Source organism: Dendrobates tinctorius, unplaced genomic scaffold, assembly GCF_039654945.1.
Source record: "Dendrobates tinctorius isolate UK_male_01 unplaced genomic scaffold, ASM3965494v1 ptg000068l, whole genome shotgun sequence".
Taxonomy (NCBI): domain Eukaryota; kingdom Metazoa; phylum Chordata; class Amphibia; order Anura; family Dendrobatidae; genus Dendrobates; species Dendrobates tinctorius.
In genome coordinates, this window is record NW_027361736.1 from 3,589,435 (window position 1) to 3,612,342 (window position 22,908).

Here is a 22,908-nt window from a genome sequence, read left to right on the forward strand (position 1 = left end):
CATTCCCAAGAAGACTCATGGCCAGGTATTGACTGGGACTGAAATTCAGCCCTGGAATTTGAAATCACACAGGCCCATTTTGTCAATGTCCACAAGCACCAGATGGGATATATTACTAATATTACCCTGTATGGACGAAAGGAAGATTTACTACAAGACCAATATTGCTAATAATACCCATGGCCTACTGGGGTAAGTGACAGAGCCATCAACTTTGTGCTCCATCACACCTATTAACAGATTGGGTGTCTAGAGAACAATTATTCTGTTAACAACGTAGCAGACAAGGCTGCCCATGACCAGACGGCTCCTTCTGGCATTTGCCAGAATTGCCAGATGGCCAGTCCAGCCCTGTTCATGGCTGTACTAGCTCAAAAGGATGCTTCTACTCAATATTGAGTAAAGGGTGTGAATACTTATGACCATGTGATATTTCAGTTATTCTTTTTTAATAAATTTGCAAACATTTCTACATTTCTGTTTTTCTTTTTCCAATCCAGATGGGGTGCAGAGTGTACATTATTAAGAAAATAAAATGAACTTTTTTGAATTTACCAAATGGCTGCAATGAAACAAAGAGTGAAAAATTTACAGGGGTCTGAATACTTTCCATACCCACTATATGTAACGATAATCACATGGGCAGTGATATTCTCATATGGCGAGAATTGTGACATTATTATAAATACTTATGCAAAAATAGAAGCTATATGCGACATTAAAAAACACAGATGTCAGTAAACAGATTTCTGTATTTTTTTGTTAGATCACCTAAGCTTTACCTGTGTGAGTTTTGTCTGAAGTATATGAAAAGTAAGAATATCCTATGGCGACACTTAAAGAAATGTGGCTGGTTCCACCCTCCTGCTAATGAAATCTACCGGAAAGATGACCTGTCTGTATTTGAAGTGAGTAATTCTCTTAAAGCGAGCCTGTCAGCAGGATTGTGCACAGTAACCTACAGACACTGTCAGGTTGACTCCGTTATACTGATTAAAGGGAACCTGTCAATAGGATTGTGCACAGTAACCTACAGTGTCAGGTCAGCGCCGTTATACTGATTAAAATGATTCCTTGGTTAATTAAATCCGTCTTATGGTTGTTGTTTAATCTTTATTTTCTGTTTTCAGATAATGAGATTCTCATGCTCCAGGGCGGCCTGTGGGTGGGGCTTGTGGGAGGGGCTTAATGTGGTGCTCTGATTAGGCATTCATGTGTATGGCTTATGACAGGTCACTGATCCTTCCCTGTGACATAAAATGGCCTTCCACAACCTTAGATTTGTAGTTTAGTTTGGCTGTTCCTCATCCAGCTGTTTGTTTCAAGTAATACTGTGTTTCTTTTCACATATGAAAATAATGAACACCATCGTTATTCGTACACCTGACTGCAGCCTATGGACGCTCTACATAGAATCTTAAAAGTAATAAATGCCATCTTTTATGAAGAAGATGGCAGTTGCTACTGATAAGATTCTATCTCAGTAATATAACATTCGGTCTTCACTGAATACAGATTTTACCTCAGAAATGCAAATTTTGATAATGACTGAAAGAAGCCGATTTCTCTGATAAGATTTAATACAGAGTTGCTTATTTTCAAACGTACTGTTCATTAATGAAATTAACATTAAAATGATGGTTACACTTTAAATTTCAAACTACAGTATTTCGCAGACTATAAGGTCTATAAGGGCCATAAGAGGCACCACAAATTTTGAGGAGGAAAATAGGAAAAAAAATGTCAATGTGTCACATGGTGGTCTGTCTTAAACTCCGAATCAAGGTAATCAGGAGAGGAGGGTTATGGTGCGGAGTCACAGGAAGCAGGGCCACTGCTGCAGGAAGCTGGCGGTGGCAGGAGTGGGGCAATGCTGCACTCCCTGAGCTGCTAGAAGGGGGTGTCCCAGCAGGGAGAGGCAACAGCCATTTATCTCCCATTGGTGGTCTTCAGGAAAATGTTGATAATGAGCCAGGTGCAGAGTCCCCGCTCTACACATTGATCTCCCTGCAGTAGATCAATCATGACATGTCTCCTGGGCAGGGGAGGAACCAAAAGAGAGAATACAGACTGGACAGCATGCAATTGCAGATGATTCTTTCTGTGAGGTTAAACATTTCCCTACCTGTTTTGAAAAAACCTTTTGCCTCAAAGAAAAAAAATATTTGCAATCCTGTGTTGTATATAATATCTGCATACTTTTTACCTTCCTCCACTGCCCAGGAGATGTGGTATGATCAGACCATGTCCCTGTACGGTCAGACACAGCCATTACACAGTACACAGCAGGGGCACATTTATAAGATTATCTCAGCACAGGGACATTTTATTTACACACATCCAATTGTGGAAGTTAGTATTATTCCAAGATCTATTGATTAAAATTAACTGTTTTTTTTGGGAAATCCCCTTTAGGGACCAGATCATTTTTAGTGTTTGTGCTTTTGTTTTTTCTCTCTTTCACAATCCAAAACTTTTTTTTATTTTTTGTGTGGAGGAAGTTCAGCTCCTGAGACTCCTCCACAAATAAAGACCTTTCCCAGGATGTGAATGCAATGTTCTTTTGCTGGAAGGGGTTGCAATGCAAATAGGCTGGGTCCTAATGAGTTGAAGAACTAGCAAAATATAAAAATGCAAATAACCTTTTGGTCGGATACAGTTATCAGATAGAGAAAGTACTCACTACTGTTGGTAATGCCGGAGCTTTCTTCAATTACCAGTTAGTCACAAGATTTCGTAGCACATCTGTAGGAAACATTAGACCGCCGTTTTTATAATTGTAAGAATACAGACAATGGGGAATAATCATTAATGCAATTACTGCTGTTTATCAATATATTTGTAAAAATAACTATTAAGAAAAAGTTTTTGTTTTTGTGTGACTTAACCCCTTTTGAGACCTTGCCTTTTTTCGTTTTGCGTTTCTGTTTTTCGCTCCCCTTTTTCCCAGAGCCATAACATTTTTTATTTTTCCATTAATATGGCCAAGTGAGGGCTTGTTTTTTGAGGGACAAGTTGTACTTTTGAATGACACCATTGGTTTTACCATATCGTGTACTAAAAAATGGGAAAAAAAAATTCAGAGTGCGGTGAAATTACAAAAAAGTGCAATTCCACAACAGTTTCTTGGATTTTTTTTTTTACCATGCTCACCAAATGCTAAAACAGACCTGCCATTATGATTCTCCAGGTCACTACAAGTTAATAGACACCAAACATGTCTAGGTTCTTTTTTTATTTAAGTGGTGAAAAAAATCCAATGTTTGTTAGAAAAAAAAAATTGTGCCATTTTCCAAGACCCGTAGCATCTCTATTTTTCATGATCTCGGTTTGGATGAGGGCCTATTTTTCTCAAATAACTCCCCACAACAGCACACAGGAGGATTTCATCTCATCCTAATAGGGACAGAAAACATGAAAGAGGTCAAATAGTCCCTCCCACCTCCATTCCCCAGTGTTTTTCCTGCCCCTGTAGGGATGAAGGTAATCCTCGGTGCTCTGTGCCGGTGGCAGACACTGGACAGCTACCTTAGCCAGGTAGCAGGAGATCGGTCAGTCTTACCCTCCTCTCCGTGACGCTGCTCATGTCTCCTCTGGACTCAGGACATATTTCCCCCAGTCTGGGTAAAGTCTGGGGGAGTTCTCGGGCGGGTGGCCTCTCTGAGCTCTCCAGGCCCATCTCCTCCCCCTGCTCCTGCTGGCACGGACTGCTGTGATGCGATGGAGGCGTTCCTCCGGCTTCCCTCTTTTTAAGCTGTGCGGTCCCAGTGGCCGGAAATGACGTCAGATGCCGGCCGACATGCTGCGATCGTCACTTACGGTTTTGCATTCCAGGGTGGAACGCGGCAGGAAATTTGAACAGTGGACTCAGGTGGACTCAACTGAAGGTTTCCACCAAATGGGAGAGGAGCCCCTCAGATTGAAGGGAGGCGCTGGTCCGGTCACCCTATTTAAGGAGCCCCGGACAGAAGGTCAAATAAGGTAGGACAAACTATGGTAGCATGGAGTCTGATCCTACTGCTCTGCGTCTGTGGAGCCCAGTGCTATTCCGATCCCTGTAGGTATGCAGGCATTGGGTCTCCTCCAGGGTGCAGGTTTTGATACTGAAATCATTTCAACTTTCAGGGAAACAAGAATACTGCACCCAGGAGCAAATTCAAAGTCACTAGCCGCAAATGTGCGTTATGTGCCAAAAGACTCTCTTCCTCACATGGGAAACCCTTATGTCAGGAGTGTATTGAGAAACTTTTGAAGGAAGAACAGGCCTCCTTAAGAGAGAACATTAAAAGCATTGTACGTCAGGAGATACAAGTTTCCTGGCATACTTTTCCCAGCTAATACCAGCCCCTAGTGCTCCTCCAGCAGCAAAAAGAGGAAAATTCAGCAGGAAGTGGATTTTGACTCCTAGGAGTCCAGACCGGAGGAGGTCCAGGAAGAAGGAGAGCTGAGTTCTGACCTGGAATCTCAGGAGAAGAGGTACTACTATTCCATGGAGGAGCTCATCACGGTGGTAAGAAGAACCATGGAAGTGGAGGAAGAAAGACCAGCACGTACGGTACAAGAAGAAATGTTCGGAGGCCTCCGATCCAAAAAGAAGCTGTTCTTCCTGATACACAAGAATATCCGGGAGATGGTGCTGGAAGAGTCGGAAACTCCAATGAAGAGACTAAGCACTCCTTCAGAGCTAAAGGATAGATTCCCAGGCGATGATGAGACTGCAGGATGCTGGTCCGAGGTGCCCAAGGTGGACATTCAAGTTGCACGGGTAGCCAAGAAAACTACCTTGCCATTTGAGGATTCCTCTCAGTTAAAAGATCCTTTGGAGTGCAAAATGGAAGGACTCCTCAGGAAAACCTGGGAAACATCAGCGGCGTTGTTAAATACAAATGCGGTCTCTACATCGGTCGCTAGATCAATGTCTCGCTGGTTGGGCAGCTGGAAGAACACCTGGCAGCAGGGACCCTCAGAGAAGAGATCCTCGCCTCACTTCCGCTTCTCCAAAATGCTACAGCCTTCCTGGCAGATGCCTCAGCAGAATCTCTCAGAGAGGTGGCTAGATCAGCGGCTATCTAACTCAGTGAGACGAGCCCTGTCGCTGAGATCATGGAGCGGGGACATAGCATCTAATATCAAACTATGTTCCATTCCCTTTAAAGGGAAATATATGTTCAGGCCTGCATTGAATGAGTTATTGAAGAAGGTTTCGGACAAAAAGAAGTCTCTACCGGAGCCGAAGAGTGCCAAAAAGAGGTCCTTTCGGCCCCCACAGGAACAGTCTTCCCAATACAAAGGTAAAGGAAAGACAGGTAGATGGAGCTACCCCAAAGGAGGCTGGGGCAGGAATCTTTTTATCTCCCAGGGCCAGCGTCAAAGTAAACCATGACGTTCAGAGAAGAGTAGGTCGCATTTCTCACTTGCTTCCGAAATGGTGGGACATATCCACCAACCCATGGGTCCTAAGATCCATCCAGGAGGGGGTGAGGATAGAATTTACCTTCTACCCTCTGCAGAAAGTAAGAGTTACGCACCTCTCTATACAGACACTCCAGATCGCCCTGGAGTCAGGCTTCAAGAAACTACTAGCTTCAGGGGCAATTTCACTAGTACCGGAGATTTGAGGCCTCTATGATGTATAATTATGTGCTTAATTGTAAAACACTGGGCAAAACAGTCACTGAAAAAGACCTGGGTGTATGGGAGGACGACAAACTCACATTTAGCGGCCAGTGTCAGGCAGCTGCTGCAAAGGCAAATAAAATAATGGGATGCATTAAAAGAGGCATAGATGCTCATGAGGAGAACATAATTTTACCTCTATATAAGTCACTAGTGCGACCACACTTAGAATACTGTGTACAGTTCTGGTCTCCGGTGTATAAGAAAGACATAGCTGAACTGGAGCGGGTGCAGAGAAGAGCGACCAAGGTTATTAGGGAACTAGGGGGTCTGCAATACCAAGACAGGTTATTACACTTGGGGTTATTTAGTTTGGAGAATCGAAGGCTTAGGGGTGATCTTATTACAATGTATAAATATATGCGGGGACAATACCAAGACCTTTCTAATGATCTTTTTACTCTAAGACCTGTGACGGGGACAAGGGGGCATCCTCTACGTCTGGAGGAAAGAAGGTTTAAGCATACTCACAGACGCGGATTCTTTACTGTAAGAGCAGTGAGACTATGGAACTCTCTGCCATATGATGTTGTAATGAGTGATTCCCTACTAAAATTTAAGAAGGGACTGGATGCCTTTCTTGAAAAGTATAATATTACAGGGTATATACTGTACACTAGCTTCCTTAATATTGCGTTGATCCAGGGAGCTAGTCTGATTGCCGTATGTGGAGTCGGGAAGGAATTTTTTTCCCCAATGTGAAGCTTACTGTTTGCCACATGGGTTTTTTTTGCCTTCCTCTGGATCAACATGTTAGGGCAAGTTAGGATAGGATATGGGTTGAACTAGATGGACTTAAAGTCTCCCTTCAACCTTAATAACTATGTTACTATGTTACTATGTAAACCAAAATATCTGTTACAGAAGATTCAAGATGGAGTCAGTCAAATCCACAGTTCCCCTGATAGGAAAAATCTTCGCTATGGCAACAATTGATCTGCAGGACGCATATTATCATGTCCCGATTCACCCCAACCATCGGAAGTTCCTGAGATTCACAGTGGCCCAAGGGGAGCAGGTACTGTAATTCATTATCCATTCAACGTACGCCCATTCGGATTATCGTCAGCACCCCGAATTTTCACAAAAATTATGTCAGAAGCCATGGCCCATATTAGAGGTCTGCAGATTTGTATTGTCCCATATCTCAACGACTTTCTGCTGGTAGCACCATCAGTGCGGGTGTTACAGGGGCACAAACAGTCGACTTCTCAGATACTGACATCACTGGAATGGATGGTTAATAAATCAACAAAAATCAGATTTCTGTCCCTCCACAGGGATGACTGTTATGAGCTCATTTTCTCCTCCACCAGTTGAGAGTTCTCCTTCCGTTCTCCCTCTGGTGGTGACAGGAGGTAGTGAGGTTGGTTTAAGTGGTAGTGATCTGCCACCTGATGAGGAGGATAATGATTGGATCTCTGGAGTATCAGACTGGATATAAGACAGCCGACGCCCTATCCTGGTGCTGGTGATTCAGTCTGCTTCTCAGGTCTTGGACTTCAGCTCTCTTCCAGTCTTCTCAAGTTAAGTTTGTTTTTTGCTAATGTTCACACTTGCGCTTGTTGGTCAATTCAGTTTCTTGTGTGGTCAGCTTGCCCCTGCTGGGGCTATGCTGAACTTCCACTCCTATTTGTCTGTATTTGCCAATTTGCCTTTTTGTCCCTTATTAGATTGGCCTCTTTTTGCTCTGTTTCAGAATATTTCAGACTGCTGATATAGTGGGAGAAGTCGAGTGACTTCAGGGTTAATTTTGCTATCAGACGTGTTGGACATTATTTTGGTAGGGTTTTTTGGCAGATTGCAGACAGTGGCTTTCCTTTCCTGTCCTGTCTAGTTAGTCGGGCCCCATCGTTTGCTCAGCCTATTTTCCTGCCTGTGTTTGTGTTTTCATCTTGCTTCACCGTCAATACATGTGTGGGGGCTGTCTATTCCTTTGGGGTCTGCTCTGGGGCAGTTAGTTTTCCCTTTTCTTGCTTTAGGTTTATGTAGTCCTCCGGCGTGACGAGGCGTCTAGGAACATCGTAGGAACGCTCCACTGCTACTGTTAGTTGTGTGGTTAAGATCAGGGATCTGCAATCTGCATAGTTACCAACCTCTCTGGTTTTCTGGGACTTAGCTTTTGTTGTTCCTCCTCGGTGACCCATTCATAACAGAAGACCTTCTTGGGAGTTCTCCTGAATTCTCAGGCACAGACATCCTTCTTACCCAAAGAAAAACAGATCCAACTGAGGGCAAAAATAAACATCATGCGAAGCAGAAGATTGGTGTTTGCTATGTCAGTCCCATGTCTACTCGGACAATGTAAACATGATCACACACCTCCGACACCAGGGAAGTTCGAAGTACAAAAGCTAAAAGCCATCTCAGCAAGAATATTCTCTTGGACCCAAAAATATCTTCTTTCTGTGTCAGCCCTTCACATAAGGGGAACAGACAACAAGCAGGCTGACTTCCTGAGCAGAAGGGATATCCACACGGGGGAGTGGAGTCTGAATCCAGAGGTGTTCCGTATGTTGGCCGAAAGATGGGTTTATCCAGAGGTCGATCTATTTGCAGACCACCATAATGCAAAGGAGACCCACTATTTTTCACTAAACATAGACGACATAACACAGACGCCTGGACCCACCAATGGCAATTCAATCTGGCTTATGCCATTCCTCCGATCCCGCTCTTACCAAGGACTCTACAGAAAGTAAGAGACTAACAGACCGAGGTCATTCTAGTGGCACCCCTCTGGCCGAAAAGAAGCTGGTATGGCACCATATCCAGCCTAAGTGTAGACGGTCCTCTAATCCTTCCACCAATCAGGGATCTCCTACACCAGGGGCCAGTCTATCACCCAGACATAAAGAACTTGCATCTGGCAGCTTGGCTTCTGAGTTATCGATCCTGAAGGCCAAGGGTCTCTCTGACAGAGTCGTAAACAGGCTTCAGAAAAGTAGAAAGCCGGTGACAAATGCAATATACAGGAGAACGTTTGTTTCATGGTGTGCACCAGAACGGCCGGATCCCCGACAGGCCAATAACGCCTGGATCCTAGATTTTCTGCAGGAAGGATTGGAGAAGGGACTTAGACCCAGTACCCTTAAAGTACAGGTGGCGATGTTGAGTTCATACTTTGACCAGGCCCTTGCGGAACACCGGTGGGTAAAACGATTCAAGACAGCAGCTATCGGTGATGTCACTGATGCTGTGCAGACTCACAGCCTGACCTGCAATAAACTCGGCAGTGAGGGAAAATGAACTGTCACTTTCTCACGCTCAAGATTTCGCCTCAGGTAAGGCTGGGAGGCTGCGCTGACTTTACTGATGCTGACGCCAGCAGCTACTCATTCATTCCTCAGTGGGTTACAGCCAGGACAGTAGCATTAGCACTGCTCCTGGTTGTAAACTATTTAACCCCCAGATATGGGTTATGCCGTGGGACTGTTTGCCGGACAGGTATGGTATATTGAGGAGATTGAGGGCATCGTTTGGATTAGCAGAAAAATAAAGATGGCAAAACTGTGTTCTTTCATTTCATTAAAATACTTTATTCTGCATGTGTGTATGTTTATTTAACCCTTCTACAAACTTTTGGATTAGTAATGAATAGGTGTCTTATTGACACCTCCCCATTACTAAGCCAGGCTTAATGTCACCTTACAATACAAAGGTGACATTAACCCCTTATTACCCTATATGCCACCACTACAAGGCAGTGGGAAGAGAGAGAGGCTAAGTGCAGATGCGCCTTTTCTGGGGTGGCTGGGGGCAGATGTTTTTAGCCGGGGGGCAAAAACCATGGTCCCTTTCTAGACTATTAATATCTGCCCTCAGTCACTGGCTTTCCCTCTCTGGTGCAGAAAATTGGGAGCCCACACCATTTTTTTCCGTGAATACATTCTTTTAGTAAATACATACAGGTCCCAAATTTTACATACACATACTACTAACAGTATTACACACTGACATATATAAATCTAACTGTTCTGCATGGGTTTATTGTATGTAAACCATGTCTCCTATCCTGTCGGCTTCTGCAATGATTTTACAGAAGCCGACAAGTGAATTATCGGCCATTCTGCTATCTATTTCTCTATGAAATATAAAGATATAGATATATATATGTGTGTCACTGACATTTATATATATATACACTGTATATACTGTATATGTATATCTATATATTTAATCGTCTTATCGTGTCTGTCTGTCTGTAACTGAAATCCCGCTGCGCTGATTGAGGGCCGCGTCCAATCAGCGCCAGGCGTAGCTGTTTGTAACGGCAGGCGCAGTCGGGCGTAGCGCTCAATCGGGTGCAGCACTTAATCTGTAAAAAATAGAATTAAAATTAAAAAAATGTTATACTCACCTTCCGACGGCGTCCTATCACCTTTCCACGCCCCTGCGGTCCCAGTAATGCCTTGCGGCTTAGACCGGAGATGACGTCACTCTCGCGAGAGCGCGACGTCATCAGCGTTCTAAGCCGGAAGGCATTACTGGGACCGCGAGGCCTGGCGCGTGGAAAGGAGATCGGACGCCGACGGAAGGGGAGTATACAACTATTTTTTATTTTAACAGAGACCATGCATACCAGGAAAGGGGGGTGAGGGGGACCATGCATACCAGGAAACCAGGAAAGGGGGGTGACTGGACCATGCATACCAGGATAGGGGGGTGGGGGTGACCATGCACACCAGGATAGGGGGGTGAGAGGACCATGCATACCAGGATGGGGGGGTGACAGGACCATGCATATCAGGATAGGGGGGTGGGGGGTGACCATGAATACCAGGATAGGGGGTGAGGGGGCAAATGCATACCAGGATAGGGAGGTGGGGGTGACCATGCATACCAGGATAGGGGGGTGAGGAGACCATGCATACCAGGATAGGGGGTGAGGGGACCATGCATATCAGGATAGGGGGGTGAGGGTGACCATGCATACCAGGATAGGGGGGTGAGAGGACCATGCATACCATGAAAGGGGGGTGAGGGTGACCATGCATATCAGGATGGGGGGTGACGGGACCATTCATACCAGGATGGGGGGTGACTGGACCATGCATACCAGGATAGGGGGGTGAGGGTGACCATGCATACCAGGAAAGGGGGGTGAGGGGACCATGCTTACCAGGAAACAGGGGTGAGAGGACCATGCATACCAGGATTGGGGGGTGAGAGGACCATGCATTCCAGGATTGGAGGGTGAGGGGACCATGCTTATCAGGATTGGAGGGTGAGGGGTACCATGCATATCAGGATTGGGGGGTGAGGGGACCATGCATATCAGGATTGGGGCGTGAGGGGACCATGCATACCAGGAAAGGGGGGTGACGGGACCATGCATACCAGGAAAGGGGGGTGACGGGACCATGCATACCAGGAGAGGGGGGTGAGGGGGACCATGCATACCAGGAAAGGGGGGTGAGGGGACCATGCTTACCAGGAAAGAGGGGTGAGAGGACCATGCATACCAGGATTGGGGGGTGAGAGGACCATGCTTTCCAGGATTGGAGGGTGAGGGGATCATGCTTACCAGGATTGGGGGGTGAGGGGTACCATGCATATCAGGATTGGGGGGTGAGAGGACCATGCATATCAGGATTGGGGGGGTGATGAGACCATGCATATCAGGATTGGGGGGTGAGGGGACCATGCATTCCAGGATAGGGGGGAGGGGTACCATGCATATCAGGATTCGGGGGTGAGAGGACCATGCATATCAGGATTGGGGGGTGCATTATTATTAAAATTTCATAAATAAACTACATACATATTCTAGAATACCCGATGCATTAGAATTGGGACACCATCTAGTATATATATATATATATATATATACACTCACACCTATTTTACGTGTATATATCTATTCTATCTATTCTACTCTAACCTATTCTATACTGTACGCGGCAGATCATCTGCCGTCTTTTAACCTATCTATCTATCTATCTATATATATATATATATATATATATATAGTTTTGAAAATTATTTGGTATTAAAACGATGTTTACAGTTGTATTTTACAATGCAATTTTAACATGAGCTTTTACATATATAGAACTACTGTATGTAAAAGGTCATGTTAAATTCGCATTGCATACGGATGTTACACTGTTACTAGATGCAAGGAAATTGCATCCTCGCATTGCAAACGGATTACATACGGATCGCTGTTCAGGGAACATTTTGCGATTCTTGGCCATCAAAATCGGACCGATTTTTTTATACGGTAAGTGTGACTCCAGCTTTACAGGCTCTCTCAATAGAAGAGCCCTACCTGAGGATATTGGAAGACCGGCTGGTGTTCCGTCTGGATCTCCCATTTCTACCAAAGGTGGTTACAGATTTCCATAAGAATCAGGACATAATAATACCTTCTTTTTGCCAGAATCCAAAAAAACAAGAAAGAAGATTTCCATTCTCTTGACATAAAGAGAGTGGTCTTGCATTATCTCCACATAATCAAAGAATGGAGGAAAGAAAAGAACCTATTTATTTTACCCTATGACCAGAATAGGGGAAAGAAGGCATCCAAGACTATGGTGGCAAGTTGGATAAAGAGAGCAATTATTGAAGCTTATCAGATTCATAATCTCACACCTCCAGAGAGGTTCACAGCTCTTTCCACCGGAGCAGTAGTGGTTTCCTGGGCGGAAAAAGCCAACGCCTCCATCGAGCAGATATGCAGAGCCGCTACCTGGTCATCTGTATACACCTTATCAGACATTATAGACTTGATTTAACATCCGTCAAAGATCTATCATTTGGGAAAAAGATTCTCCAGGAGGTTGTTCTTCCCTAAAGCATTAGTCTTTGGCATTCCTCCTGTGTGCTGTGGTGGGAGTTATTAGAGAAAATAGAATTAGATGTACCGGTAATTCGGTTTCTAATAACCTATCACGAAAGCACGAGTAATTCCCTCCCCTCTACTCAATTATTGGTTCTAGTAGTAGTAAATATGGTTAAGCATTTATACTATTGTAGTTCTTTACAACAACACTGAGGATTGGAGGTAGGAGGGGCTATTTGACCTCTTTCGTGTTTCCTGTCCCTATTAGGATGAGATGACATCCTGCTGTTTGCTGTCATGGTAGGTTATTAGAAACCTTCTTTGTTGAAGAAAGAAGATGTTCCTGATCCTTCCCTGATCCATTTCTGATCCAATTTTTGGCAGATGTTTTTTTGTTTGTGCGTCTTGCAACCGCCGAGCGATGATCAATGATGCAAATCCGTGATACCAATTGCAACACCCAGAATTTTCCTGTTTTTCAGTACATTATATGACAAAATAAATGATGTAATTCAAAATTACAATTTGTACCACTAAAACAAGCCCTCGTACATCTATGTTGATGGAAACACTAAAAAAAGGTAGGACTCTTGGTATAAGGGAAGATGAAAACAATCTCTGAAAAATGAAGAATCCTTTGGCCCTTAATGGGTTAACAAACTAACAAATAGGTGTTACCATTCCCCCTTGTCAGACTGTGTAGGGAGGTGCCCCAAACTGTGGTAACACAAAGTTGTCAATTTCTTCATAAATGTCTAGGAGAAAAAAAGCAGAAGAATGTTACAACATAGAGCTGCTAGAAAAGACGCTCCAGAGTTGTTAGTGCATGAGAAATAAAAGTGTTCAGCGTCTGGAGAGCAGACCAGCCTCTTGTATGGCGTGTGAGCAGTGTGACTGTTACTTATGTGTACAGATAATGGATATCGCTTTTTTCCTTTTCAGGTGGATGGGAACATCAGCAAAATCTATTGCCAAAATTTGTGTTTGCTAGCCAAGCTCTTCCTGGATCACAAAACACTCTTTTATGATGTTGAGCCCTTCCTTTTCTATGTCCTTACAAAAAATGATATGAAAGGATGTCATTTGGTTGGATATTTCTCAAAGGTAGGGTTACAGCTGTGTAGGGAAAACTGATTCTGTGTTACCCGTGCTTTACTATGGATTAGCAGAAGCCATCCCCTACTCTGCGCTGGGCATGATGCAATGTGTTGTCCATTGTATGGAGAAAGAGGTTAGTAAGCTGGCACTTACTCTGATCATGTAATGACAGATGCCGTTTTATTGCCCCTACTTCTAAATTACCTTTGTTCCCTCTAGAAATCATGCATGATGAAAGCAAATCTCCAAATGTTTTTAATAATACTCATAATTGTGTATATATTCATTTTTTTTGCGATCTACCTAAAAGAAGGGCAATCTTTGTTGTTTTTAACAGATTTTCAATTTTGTTATCTTAATCTGATGTAACTATTCTGACTGATATTTTCTTTTTTTCACAGGAGAAACTTTGCCAGCAGAAATACAATGTGTCATGTATTATGATACTGCCTCAGTACCAGCGGCAGGGATTTGGAAGGTTCCTTATTGACTTTAGTAAGTTCTTCACTTCAAACCCTGTGGAGAAGCAAAGGTGACACTATTAGAAACATTGGTGTGGTGGCTAATTTCATAGCAAGAGCTGAACATGTTACACGTAGTTGTACTGATTGTGGAGAGGCTTGCTTCTGTGTAAGTTTCCTTCTGCTGACCCCAGGGTATCTTATGGCAATGACATACTATTTTGGAGATCTGAGTGTTACGTCCGATCAAACAGTGACATGAAGTTTTCTAATATACAGCTTGTAGGAGAGAATCAGTACTTTAGGATGAGCTGTGAAGAGCATAAGCCCATCACCATGGTGGCCTTCTTGGGTAGGATGGCCAGTTTACTATGATTGATGTGGTCACTGATCAGACTCCGTAATAATCACCCAACATGCGACATTACTGCTCTAAGAAGAGTAACACCACATGTATTAGTCCTTATGTTCCGCATAATTTGCTAAGTGTTTTGACATGGATACTTAGTGTAGAAGCTTCTTGATGATGGCAGTTTTTGATTTCTACTCTTGTAACACTAGATGGATCTTCTTCAGAGGGAGGTGGTTTATCCATGCTCAGTTATAGCTTAATGACTTTGATTTGTGCTATCGCTATGTTATTTTCCGCTCCCAAGTACAATCTGTACTCATGTAAGGCCGTGCCTGAGGAAGAACAACGGCTGTTACAATATTCTGGTTCCCATATTGTCCATGTGGGAGATGTACTGATGGCAAAGATGAGCTTTTAGGCTGCAGAAATGACATCATTAAATGCCCAACCATCATTTTCCTCACCAGTCGGATGAGATGGCATAGGCCAATGCTTGGAAGGGGCATTCTTTGCAACACCTTGAAGGGTGACTGAGTAAATCAGAATTATTGAGACATTGAGGGCAAAAATTTGTCAACCTGCGGCATATTAAATGTTTTTTAACACCTCATGCTTCTTGTTTGACAAGAGGGATGTTACTTCACTAAAAAGGAGTGGCTTGCAGTCCAAGGGGGTGTGGCCTAGCAAACGTCACCATGCAGCAAAATATTGGTGCAAATTAAGCCAATTGGAGGTCTATAGCAGATACTGCATGTTCTGTCTCCGATATCTGATTCATAATCCTGATTATCTGCTTGTTAATGTTTACAGTGTTTTGTTGGCTCCATCTAGTGACCACAGTCATAACCGCAGTGTTATTTTATTTTCACTTTGCTTGTATTTTCCCTCCGTTACAGTGCATTCTGGTAAGCTTTTGCAGTGCATTCTGGTAAGGTTGCAATGCATCCTGGTAGCCTTTTGCAAAGGATTATGGTATTTCCCTCCAGTCCACAATTTTCCTTCAGGAAACATCTCATTTCTCTTCTCTTGTGATAGCATTGCTGTTTCATTGCATCAATATACCATCACATTCAATAAAGCACAGATTCAACCTACAGTCTCCTTATTGGACCCTGGTATAGCGGTTTAGCTGGCTGTATAAGCTACATGAATTCTGCTTCATTTAGTGAGGACAGAATAGTGAAACAGCGGCCATCCAGCTGTCAGGAACACTGCACTGCACTTGCTTACTGAGCCAGTGCGCGTGTTATAACTTTATATACTAAGTGCAATGGAGGTCGGTGACGTGGATCAGAAAAGAGGCCTAAGCTCATAGATTTTTAGTTCCGTAGTGCTTATCAGAGTCAAGCAGGTTTACAGATAAGACAGCAGGGTAAAAGCAGATGAAGATAATAATGCAGTGAACAGCCGTACAGACCGTGGAGACGTATGAAGTCCAAATTGCCAGATCCGGAGACCTGGAGAGCAGGCCAGGCCTGCTAGCAGGAAACAGTCTTTGAAGTGGAGGTGGGTGCAGAGGCTGATCCGAAGAAACAAGTCTTTACAATGAGACCAAGATTCACAGGCAAGAGGGTTATCCCAAGGTAACGAAGAGACGAGCTAGGTAGCAGTCCTTCTAGCTTGATAACAAGTCCAAGAACAAGTATACTCAAGCAATGAGTAATCATACAGAGCATCCTTATATACAGAGCAGACAGGAACAAGAAAGATCAACACAGGAAGTAAGATGGCCACCGTGAGGCTAGTGACTCCATCTTGGATGAGGGCAAAAATGAACTAAACTAAGGGCAAAGCAGAAACTGAGCGACAGACATAAGGCAAGGATTTCAGAGAAACGGATATGCAGTCCATGTCCTTACATTACTCTCCCCTTAAAAGACATCCTCTGGACGATCTTAAGTCCGGCTTATTGGGATATCTGCTGTGGAACAGTCTGATTAAGTGAGGAGCATGGACGTCCTCCACTGGTTCCCAGGAATTCTCTTCAGCCGAATATCCTTGCCATTTCACCAAGTATTGGAGACGTCTCCTATGAACCCGTGAATCCAAGATCCTTTCCACGATGAATTCCTCTTGCCCGTCAATGAGAACTGGGTCAGGAGGAGGAGAGGTGCGTCCGGGAAAAGGGTTAGGCACTGCCGGCTTTAACTAAGAGACATGAAAGACAGGATGAATTTTCAATGAGTTAGGCAACTTGAGTTGATAGGCTACAGAATTCACTGTACTGCTGATCTTATATGCTGATCTTATATTTTTGCCCCAGTTTCGATGTTGGGATCCTGAGTTTCAAGTTCTTAGTTGAGAGCCAAACCATGTCTCTTACCTTGTACATTGGAGCTGGCTTACGGAATTTGTCTGCTGCCTTCTTGTATCTTTCCTGTGCGGTACCTAAAGTGTCTTTAAGAACTTCCAAATTGTATTGCAAGGACGAAATGCGGTCAGCTACTGCAGGCACAGACATGTCTATTGGAAGTTGAGGAAGAATACTGGGATGGTATCCCTTGTTGGCAAAGAACGGAGACAATTTGGTGGAGGCATTCGGAGAATTATTATATGTGAACTCAGCCAACGGAAGAAAACTCACCCAATCGTCTTGTAGATGGCACACATAGCAACGCAGATATTGTTCCAAGGTCTGATTGGTCCATTCAGTTTGGCCGTTAGACTGTGGATGAAAAGCAGATGACAATTTTACTTTGATGTCCAGAGCAGCACAGAAGCTTTGCCAAAACCGTGAGGTAAATTGAACCCCACGATCTGATATTACTTCATCCGGAGCTTCGTGCAAACGAAAAACATTTTGTACAACAAGATCCGCTGTTTGTTTAGCCGTTGGAACACCAGCACAGGGAATGGAATGAGCAGCTTTAGTCAGCCGGTCAACTACTACTAGAATTGTGTTTTTTCCCTGTGACAGAGGCAACTCAACAATAAAGTCCATTGAAATAGACCCCCAAGGACGAGATGGAACAGGCAGAGGTTGCCAGAGTCCTGTCGGTGAGGAGCGAGGAACTTTTGACCTGGCACATACCTCACATGATGACACATACTGAAGAACATCTTTCCGAAAGGTTGGCCACCAAAAAAAAACGAGACAGAAATTCCTGAGTCTTCTGAACTCCCCTATGGCCGGCAAACTTAGAGTCATGCATTAGTTTCAAGACACTCAGTTTTACTGTTTTCTGGAACATACAAACGCTGTCTTTGAAACCAAAGTCCATTCTTGAAAGTTAGATTTACCTGGGTGGGGGGTAGGCCCAAAAGCGAATCTGCAGCATAAGCCTCCTTAATCTCCATTAAAAGATCTTGATTATGTAGGACACTTACAAAGTTTTTCTCAGATAGTATGGTCCTTGGAGACGAAGCCGGAGTTGCTTCATCTGAATGAATCCTGGACAGTTCATCAGCCTTTCCATTGCGAGAGCCCAGCCTATAGGAAATTACAAAATCAAACTGGTTAAGAAAAAGATTCCACCGAGCCTGTCTGGGTTTTAGACATCTTGCTGACCTCATAAATTCGAGATTTCGGTGATCCGTGAGTATAACAATCTGTTGGGATGCTCCTTGTAACAGATGTCTCCATTCCTTAAATGCTGTTATAATGGCTAACAGTTCTTTGTTGCCAACATCGTAATTCCTTTCTGCAGGTGATAACTTTTGAGAGAGAAAGGCACACGGATGCAAGAGATCTTTCTCACCTGTCCTTTGCGAGAGTATGGCCCCTACAGCACAGTCCAAGGCGTCCACTTCCACTATGAAGGCCTTGCCTGGGTCAGGATGTACGAGAACGGGAGCTGTCATAAATTTAGACTTTAATGTGGAAAATGCTGTTTGAGCTTGCGGTGACCAGACAAATGGCGTCTTCTTCCGAGTTAAATGAGTGATGGGTGCAACGATCGCTGAAAATTTTTTAATAAATCGTCTGTAGAAATTAGCGAATCCGATGAATCGCTGTACCTCCTTCGCTGATTTGGGAGTTGGCCACTCCTGAATGGCTTGCGTCTTGCTTACATCCATGCTAAGACCCTGGGGAGAAATAACATATCCCAAAAATTGAATTTCTGCTTTGTGAAACTCACATTTCTCTAGTTTAATGTATAAGTTATTTTGCCGTAGACGATCCAAAACCATTTTCACGTGTCGCTGATGATCCTCGATATTGCTGGAAAAAATTAAAATGTCATCCAAGTAAATCACAACAAAAACATCAAGTATGTCTCTGAAAACATCATTTGCCAAGTGCTGGAACGTAGCTGGTGCATTACGGAGGCCAAAAGACATAACTAGGTACTCAAAATGTCCGTAACGTGATCGAAATGCCGTTTTCCACTCGTCGCCAGGACGAATCCGTACTAAATTGTACGCTCCACGAAGATCCAATTTAGTGAAGATTTTGGCATGTCGAACTCTCTCAAGTAACTCGGGAATTAGTGGGAGTGGGTAAGAGTTCCTGATTGTGATTTTGTTGAGCTCCCGGTAATCAATGCATGGGCGAAGTGAACCATCTTTCTTTTTGACAAAGAAGATTGAGGCACCCGCTGGGGAGGACGATGGTCGTATAAACCCCTTAGCTAAATTTTCATCAATATACTCTTTAAGAGCTTTTAATTCCGGACCAGACAATGGATAAATACTCCCGAATGGAATCGCGGCACCAGGCAATAATTCCACGGGGCAATCATATGGCCGATGTGGTGGTAATTTATCCGCAATTTTCTTGTCACATACATCACTGAAATTCCGATACTCTACCGGTAGTGTCGAGTCGACCGCGACTGCTGTTTTCACTGGAGCCAGCACTCCGGACGCTGCCGATTCATTTGGAAATTGTAACTCCTTTGTTGTCCAATTGATCGTAGGATAGCGCAGCCACAACCAGGGCAGACCTAAAAATAATAGGAAAATTAGGAGAGGAAATCAGTAAAAAGGACATTTTTTCCGAATGATCCACCCCCATATGGGATTTTTAGTGGGACTGTTTCGAGTTTCACAGGCCCAGATATCAATGGAGACCTGTCTACGGTCTCCATAAACACCGGAGAGTCCCTCTTTCGTGAAAGAATGCCATGTTTCTCAGCAAAGGAAGTGTCCATGAGATTGATGCAAGCTCCAGAGTCTATCATGGTGGAGCACGTGATCCAGCGGGAATGTACTCAGATCTTGATAGAAATGCAACAGAGTGAATCTCTCCTTGCTGTGGTAGAACTCGCAGAAAGTAAGGCAATATTCACAGGTGATGAAGCTTCTGATGAATCATCAGGGAAATCAAAATTTGCAGCAGTTATTTCCTGACTGTGTGAATGAGAACCTACCGATGATATATCTGAAAAGTCAAGTTCGGTCACTGCAGCTGCGGACTTGCGATTTTTTCCAGGGCACTCCGATATATAATGACCCGACTTTCCGCAATAGAAACACAAGTTCTCCTTGAAACGATATTCCTTATGTGTATCAATGAGTTTTCTCCGTACTGCGACGACCTGCATAGGTTCTGACTCCGTCTGGGATAAAGTCTTACTTGACGCCTCCCTGGTGGGGGAAGGGAAAGACATGAGGTTATTACGATTAGCCTCAGCCCATTTTTCCTGTCGACGTTCAGTGAGACGAATGTCAATCCGAATACAATGATGTATAAAGTCAGCTAAAATAGTAGGTGATTCTCCTCGAGCCAGTTCGTCCTTAATTGGAGCAGACAAGCCCCTCCTGAACACTGCATACTTTGAAGAATCGCACCATGTAGTATCCAGCACCCACCACCGGAATTCCATTGCATATTCCATCACCGGACGCTTTCCTTGACGAAGTGTCAGTAGTGCAGTTTCTGCTGTTAAACTTCGGTTGGGGTCATCAAACATTTGAGACATTGCTGCAGTAAAGTCATTCAAAGAATTCAGGCATACATCATTAGTTTCGATCAATGGATTAGCCCAGGCTAACGCTTTGTTTGTTAGCAACATAATCATAGTCAATACTTTATCTCGATCAGTTAAGAACTGGGCCACATGTGCAGAGAAATACAGCTGACATTGATTCAAAAATCCCCGAAATTTCTCTCTTTCACCACCGAACCTGAATGGTGGGAGTTTAGGAAAACCCGGACTCGGAGCTGGAATTGGAGCCGGGGCAGCAACCACAGCTGCAGCTGTAGTCTCTACATTTGAAAGTCGAGATGCTAAGGCCTGAATAGACGTATCGGCCACATTCGCGTTATGATTGGTTTGTGATTCTAAGGTCCCCAGCTTTGTTTTAATAGCCTGCAGCTCCCCATGAAGTCCAGAAACAAATGAGCAGAGGTTCTTCATTTGTACCTCCATAGAATCTGACCCAGAGATCTCCATCTTTAATGGCTTGAGTATTCTGTTATAACTTTATATACTAAGTGCAATGGAGGTCGGTGACGTGGATCAGAAAAGATATGCAAAACACAAGCCGCGGAGACACCATCACATGTTTCTCAATGCAAGCAATGACTAGCCAGGTCTTTCCCCGGGAGGGAACAACCACGGGAAGGGCAGTCTCCAATGAAGGAAACCACCTATACCAAAACATGGTATCCATCCACAGACAGCTGTTTCGGGGTATTGCCCCTCATCAGTGTGGAGTAGAAATCTGGCCAGTAGGAGCAATGCCTAGTAGAAGACTGTGAAAATGAGGATAAATGAACTCACGGAGATCAACATCCAACACTGCGGAGACACAATCACATGTTTCTCAACGCAGTGATTCTAGGGCAATGCCCCCACCCTTATGGGAAATATGTAAATATATGCAAAACACAAGCCGCGGAGACACCATCACATGTTTCTCAACGCAAGCAATGACTAGCCAGGTCTTTCCCCGGGAGGGAACAACCACAGGAAGCAGTCTCCAATGAAGGAAACCACCTATGCCAAAACATGGTATCCATCCACAGACAGCTGTTTCGGGGTATTGCCCCTCATCAGTGTGGAGTAGAAATCTGGCCAGTAGGAGCAATGCCTAGTAGAAGACTGTGAAAATGAGGATAAATGAACTCACGGAGATCAACATCCAACACTGCGGAGACACCATCACATGTTTCTCAACGCAGTGATTCTAGGGCAATGCCCCCACCCTTATGGGAAATATGTAAATATATGCAAAACATAAGCCGCGGAGACACCATCACATGTTTCTCAACGCAAGCAATGACTAGCCAGGTCTTTCCCCAGGAAGGAACAACCACGGGAAGGGCAGTCTCCAATGAAGGAAACCACCTATGCCAAAACATGGTATCCATCCACAGACAGCTGTTGTTTTTTTTTTTTTTTTTTTTAAAAACCATTCAGGTTAGTTATAAACAACTCAATATAAGCTCATCAACTTAAACGTCCTTGTTTCAACTCTCATCATCATGGTTCATATTTATTTTAGTATAACAAACCAAGGGTATACACAAAAGACATCCTGAACATCAATAAACATCACTAAAATTCACTGATATTTGATCAGGTGCTGCCATTTTTTAAATTTCCAGACACCCTCTGCATCAGAACCACCACCGCCTTCGCTGTCTAATTTATAAATCAAGTATAATCTAGAAAGGATCAGCCCGACACACTTATTCACAGATACATGCTTCTCTTTGAAAATTCCTAAATTCCTCACATCCCACAAACTCTGCATCACACAAGTCATAATTAACCATAGGATTCTATTTTTCACACGACCACATGCACCAATTCCAAACATCGCAACACGCCAGTCAATAAAACTCACACCTGCTAACTCCTTACACAACCCACCTACACACTTCCACACACTGCACGCGTAATCACAGTCCCACATAGTATGCCACACAGTCTCACATCCACCACATCCTTCCCTCGGGCACACATCAGTTCTGGTCAGACCTCGTCTCTTCTGAACCTGTCGCACAGGCAAAATATTGTGCAAGGACATCCATACAATATGAAAATAGGGGGGGAAGCCAGCACTGCTTAAGGTTAGAACGCATAAATTGGAGTGCATATGCACATAATGTCTAGCTGTATTCAAAAATGAGATATTTAGCAAAAAAATTGATCAATTCAATTGAGCCACCCCGCCGCGCCAAGGCAATCTCATATGGGGGGTCCTACTCTATATATTTTTAATAAATACTGTGCCATTACGGCCTCCTAAATACATTTAGAGCATGACCACATCAAGTGCAATCTGTACCTGAACATTACTGGATCGCTCCCATGAAGCCAGATCCATACAATATCCCTTTGTCTATTAGACATCCCGTGCGTTTCCAAACTCTTCCATGCAACCGAAACTTCATTCCCTATCAACCCCACAATATTACATTCCACATCATTCTTACGTATTATTTTCATCACATTCTTAGCCATTCTAAAATCATTCATCGGTACACTCAGCAAATCATGCTTCCTCGCAAACTTCTCAATCACCTCATACCAGAGCAGACACTTGAAAGCAACAGGCACTCTAGCATCCCTCTTTCTCCAACATAAGCCATATAACATCCAACCAGCAGAATAACTTGCCATATACGCTCCCTTATTTCC

General features: G+C 43.8%; 1 protein-coding gene across 3 annotated transcripts in view; it reads left to right on the top strand.

Moving 5' to 3' along the window:
- KAT6B (lysine acetyltransferase 6B) overlaps positions 1 to 22,908 on the top strand; it is a 695,781-nt gene that overhangs the window by 398,133 nt on the left and 274,740 nt on the right. For all 3 annotated transcript variants that reach the window (XM_073581049.1, XM_073581050.1, XM_073581048.1), the window contains 3 exons: positions 767 to 908; positions 13,406 to 13,567; positions 13,963 to 14,056. In XM_073581049.1, the coding sequence (XP_073437150.1) occupies positions 767 to 908; positions 13,406 to 13,567; positions 13,963 to 14,056 (398 nt within the window). The remainder of the gene's footprint in view (positions 1 to 766; positions 909 to 13,405; positions 13,568 to 13,962; positions 14,057 to 22,908) is intronic.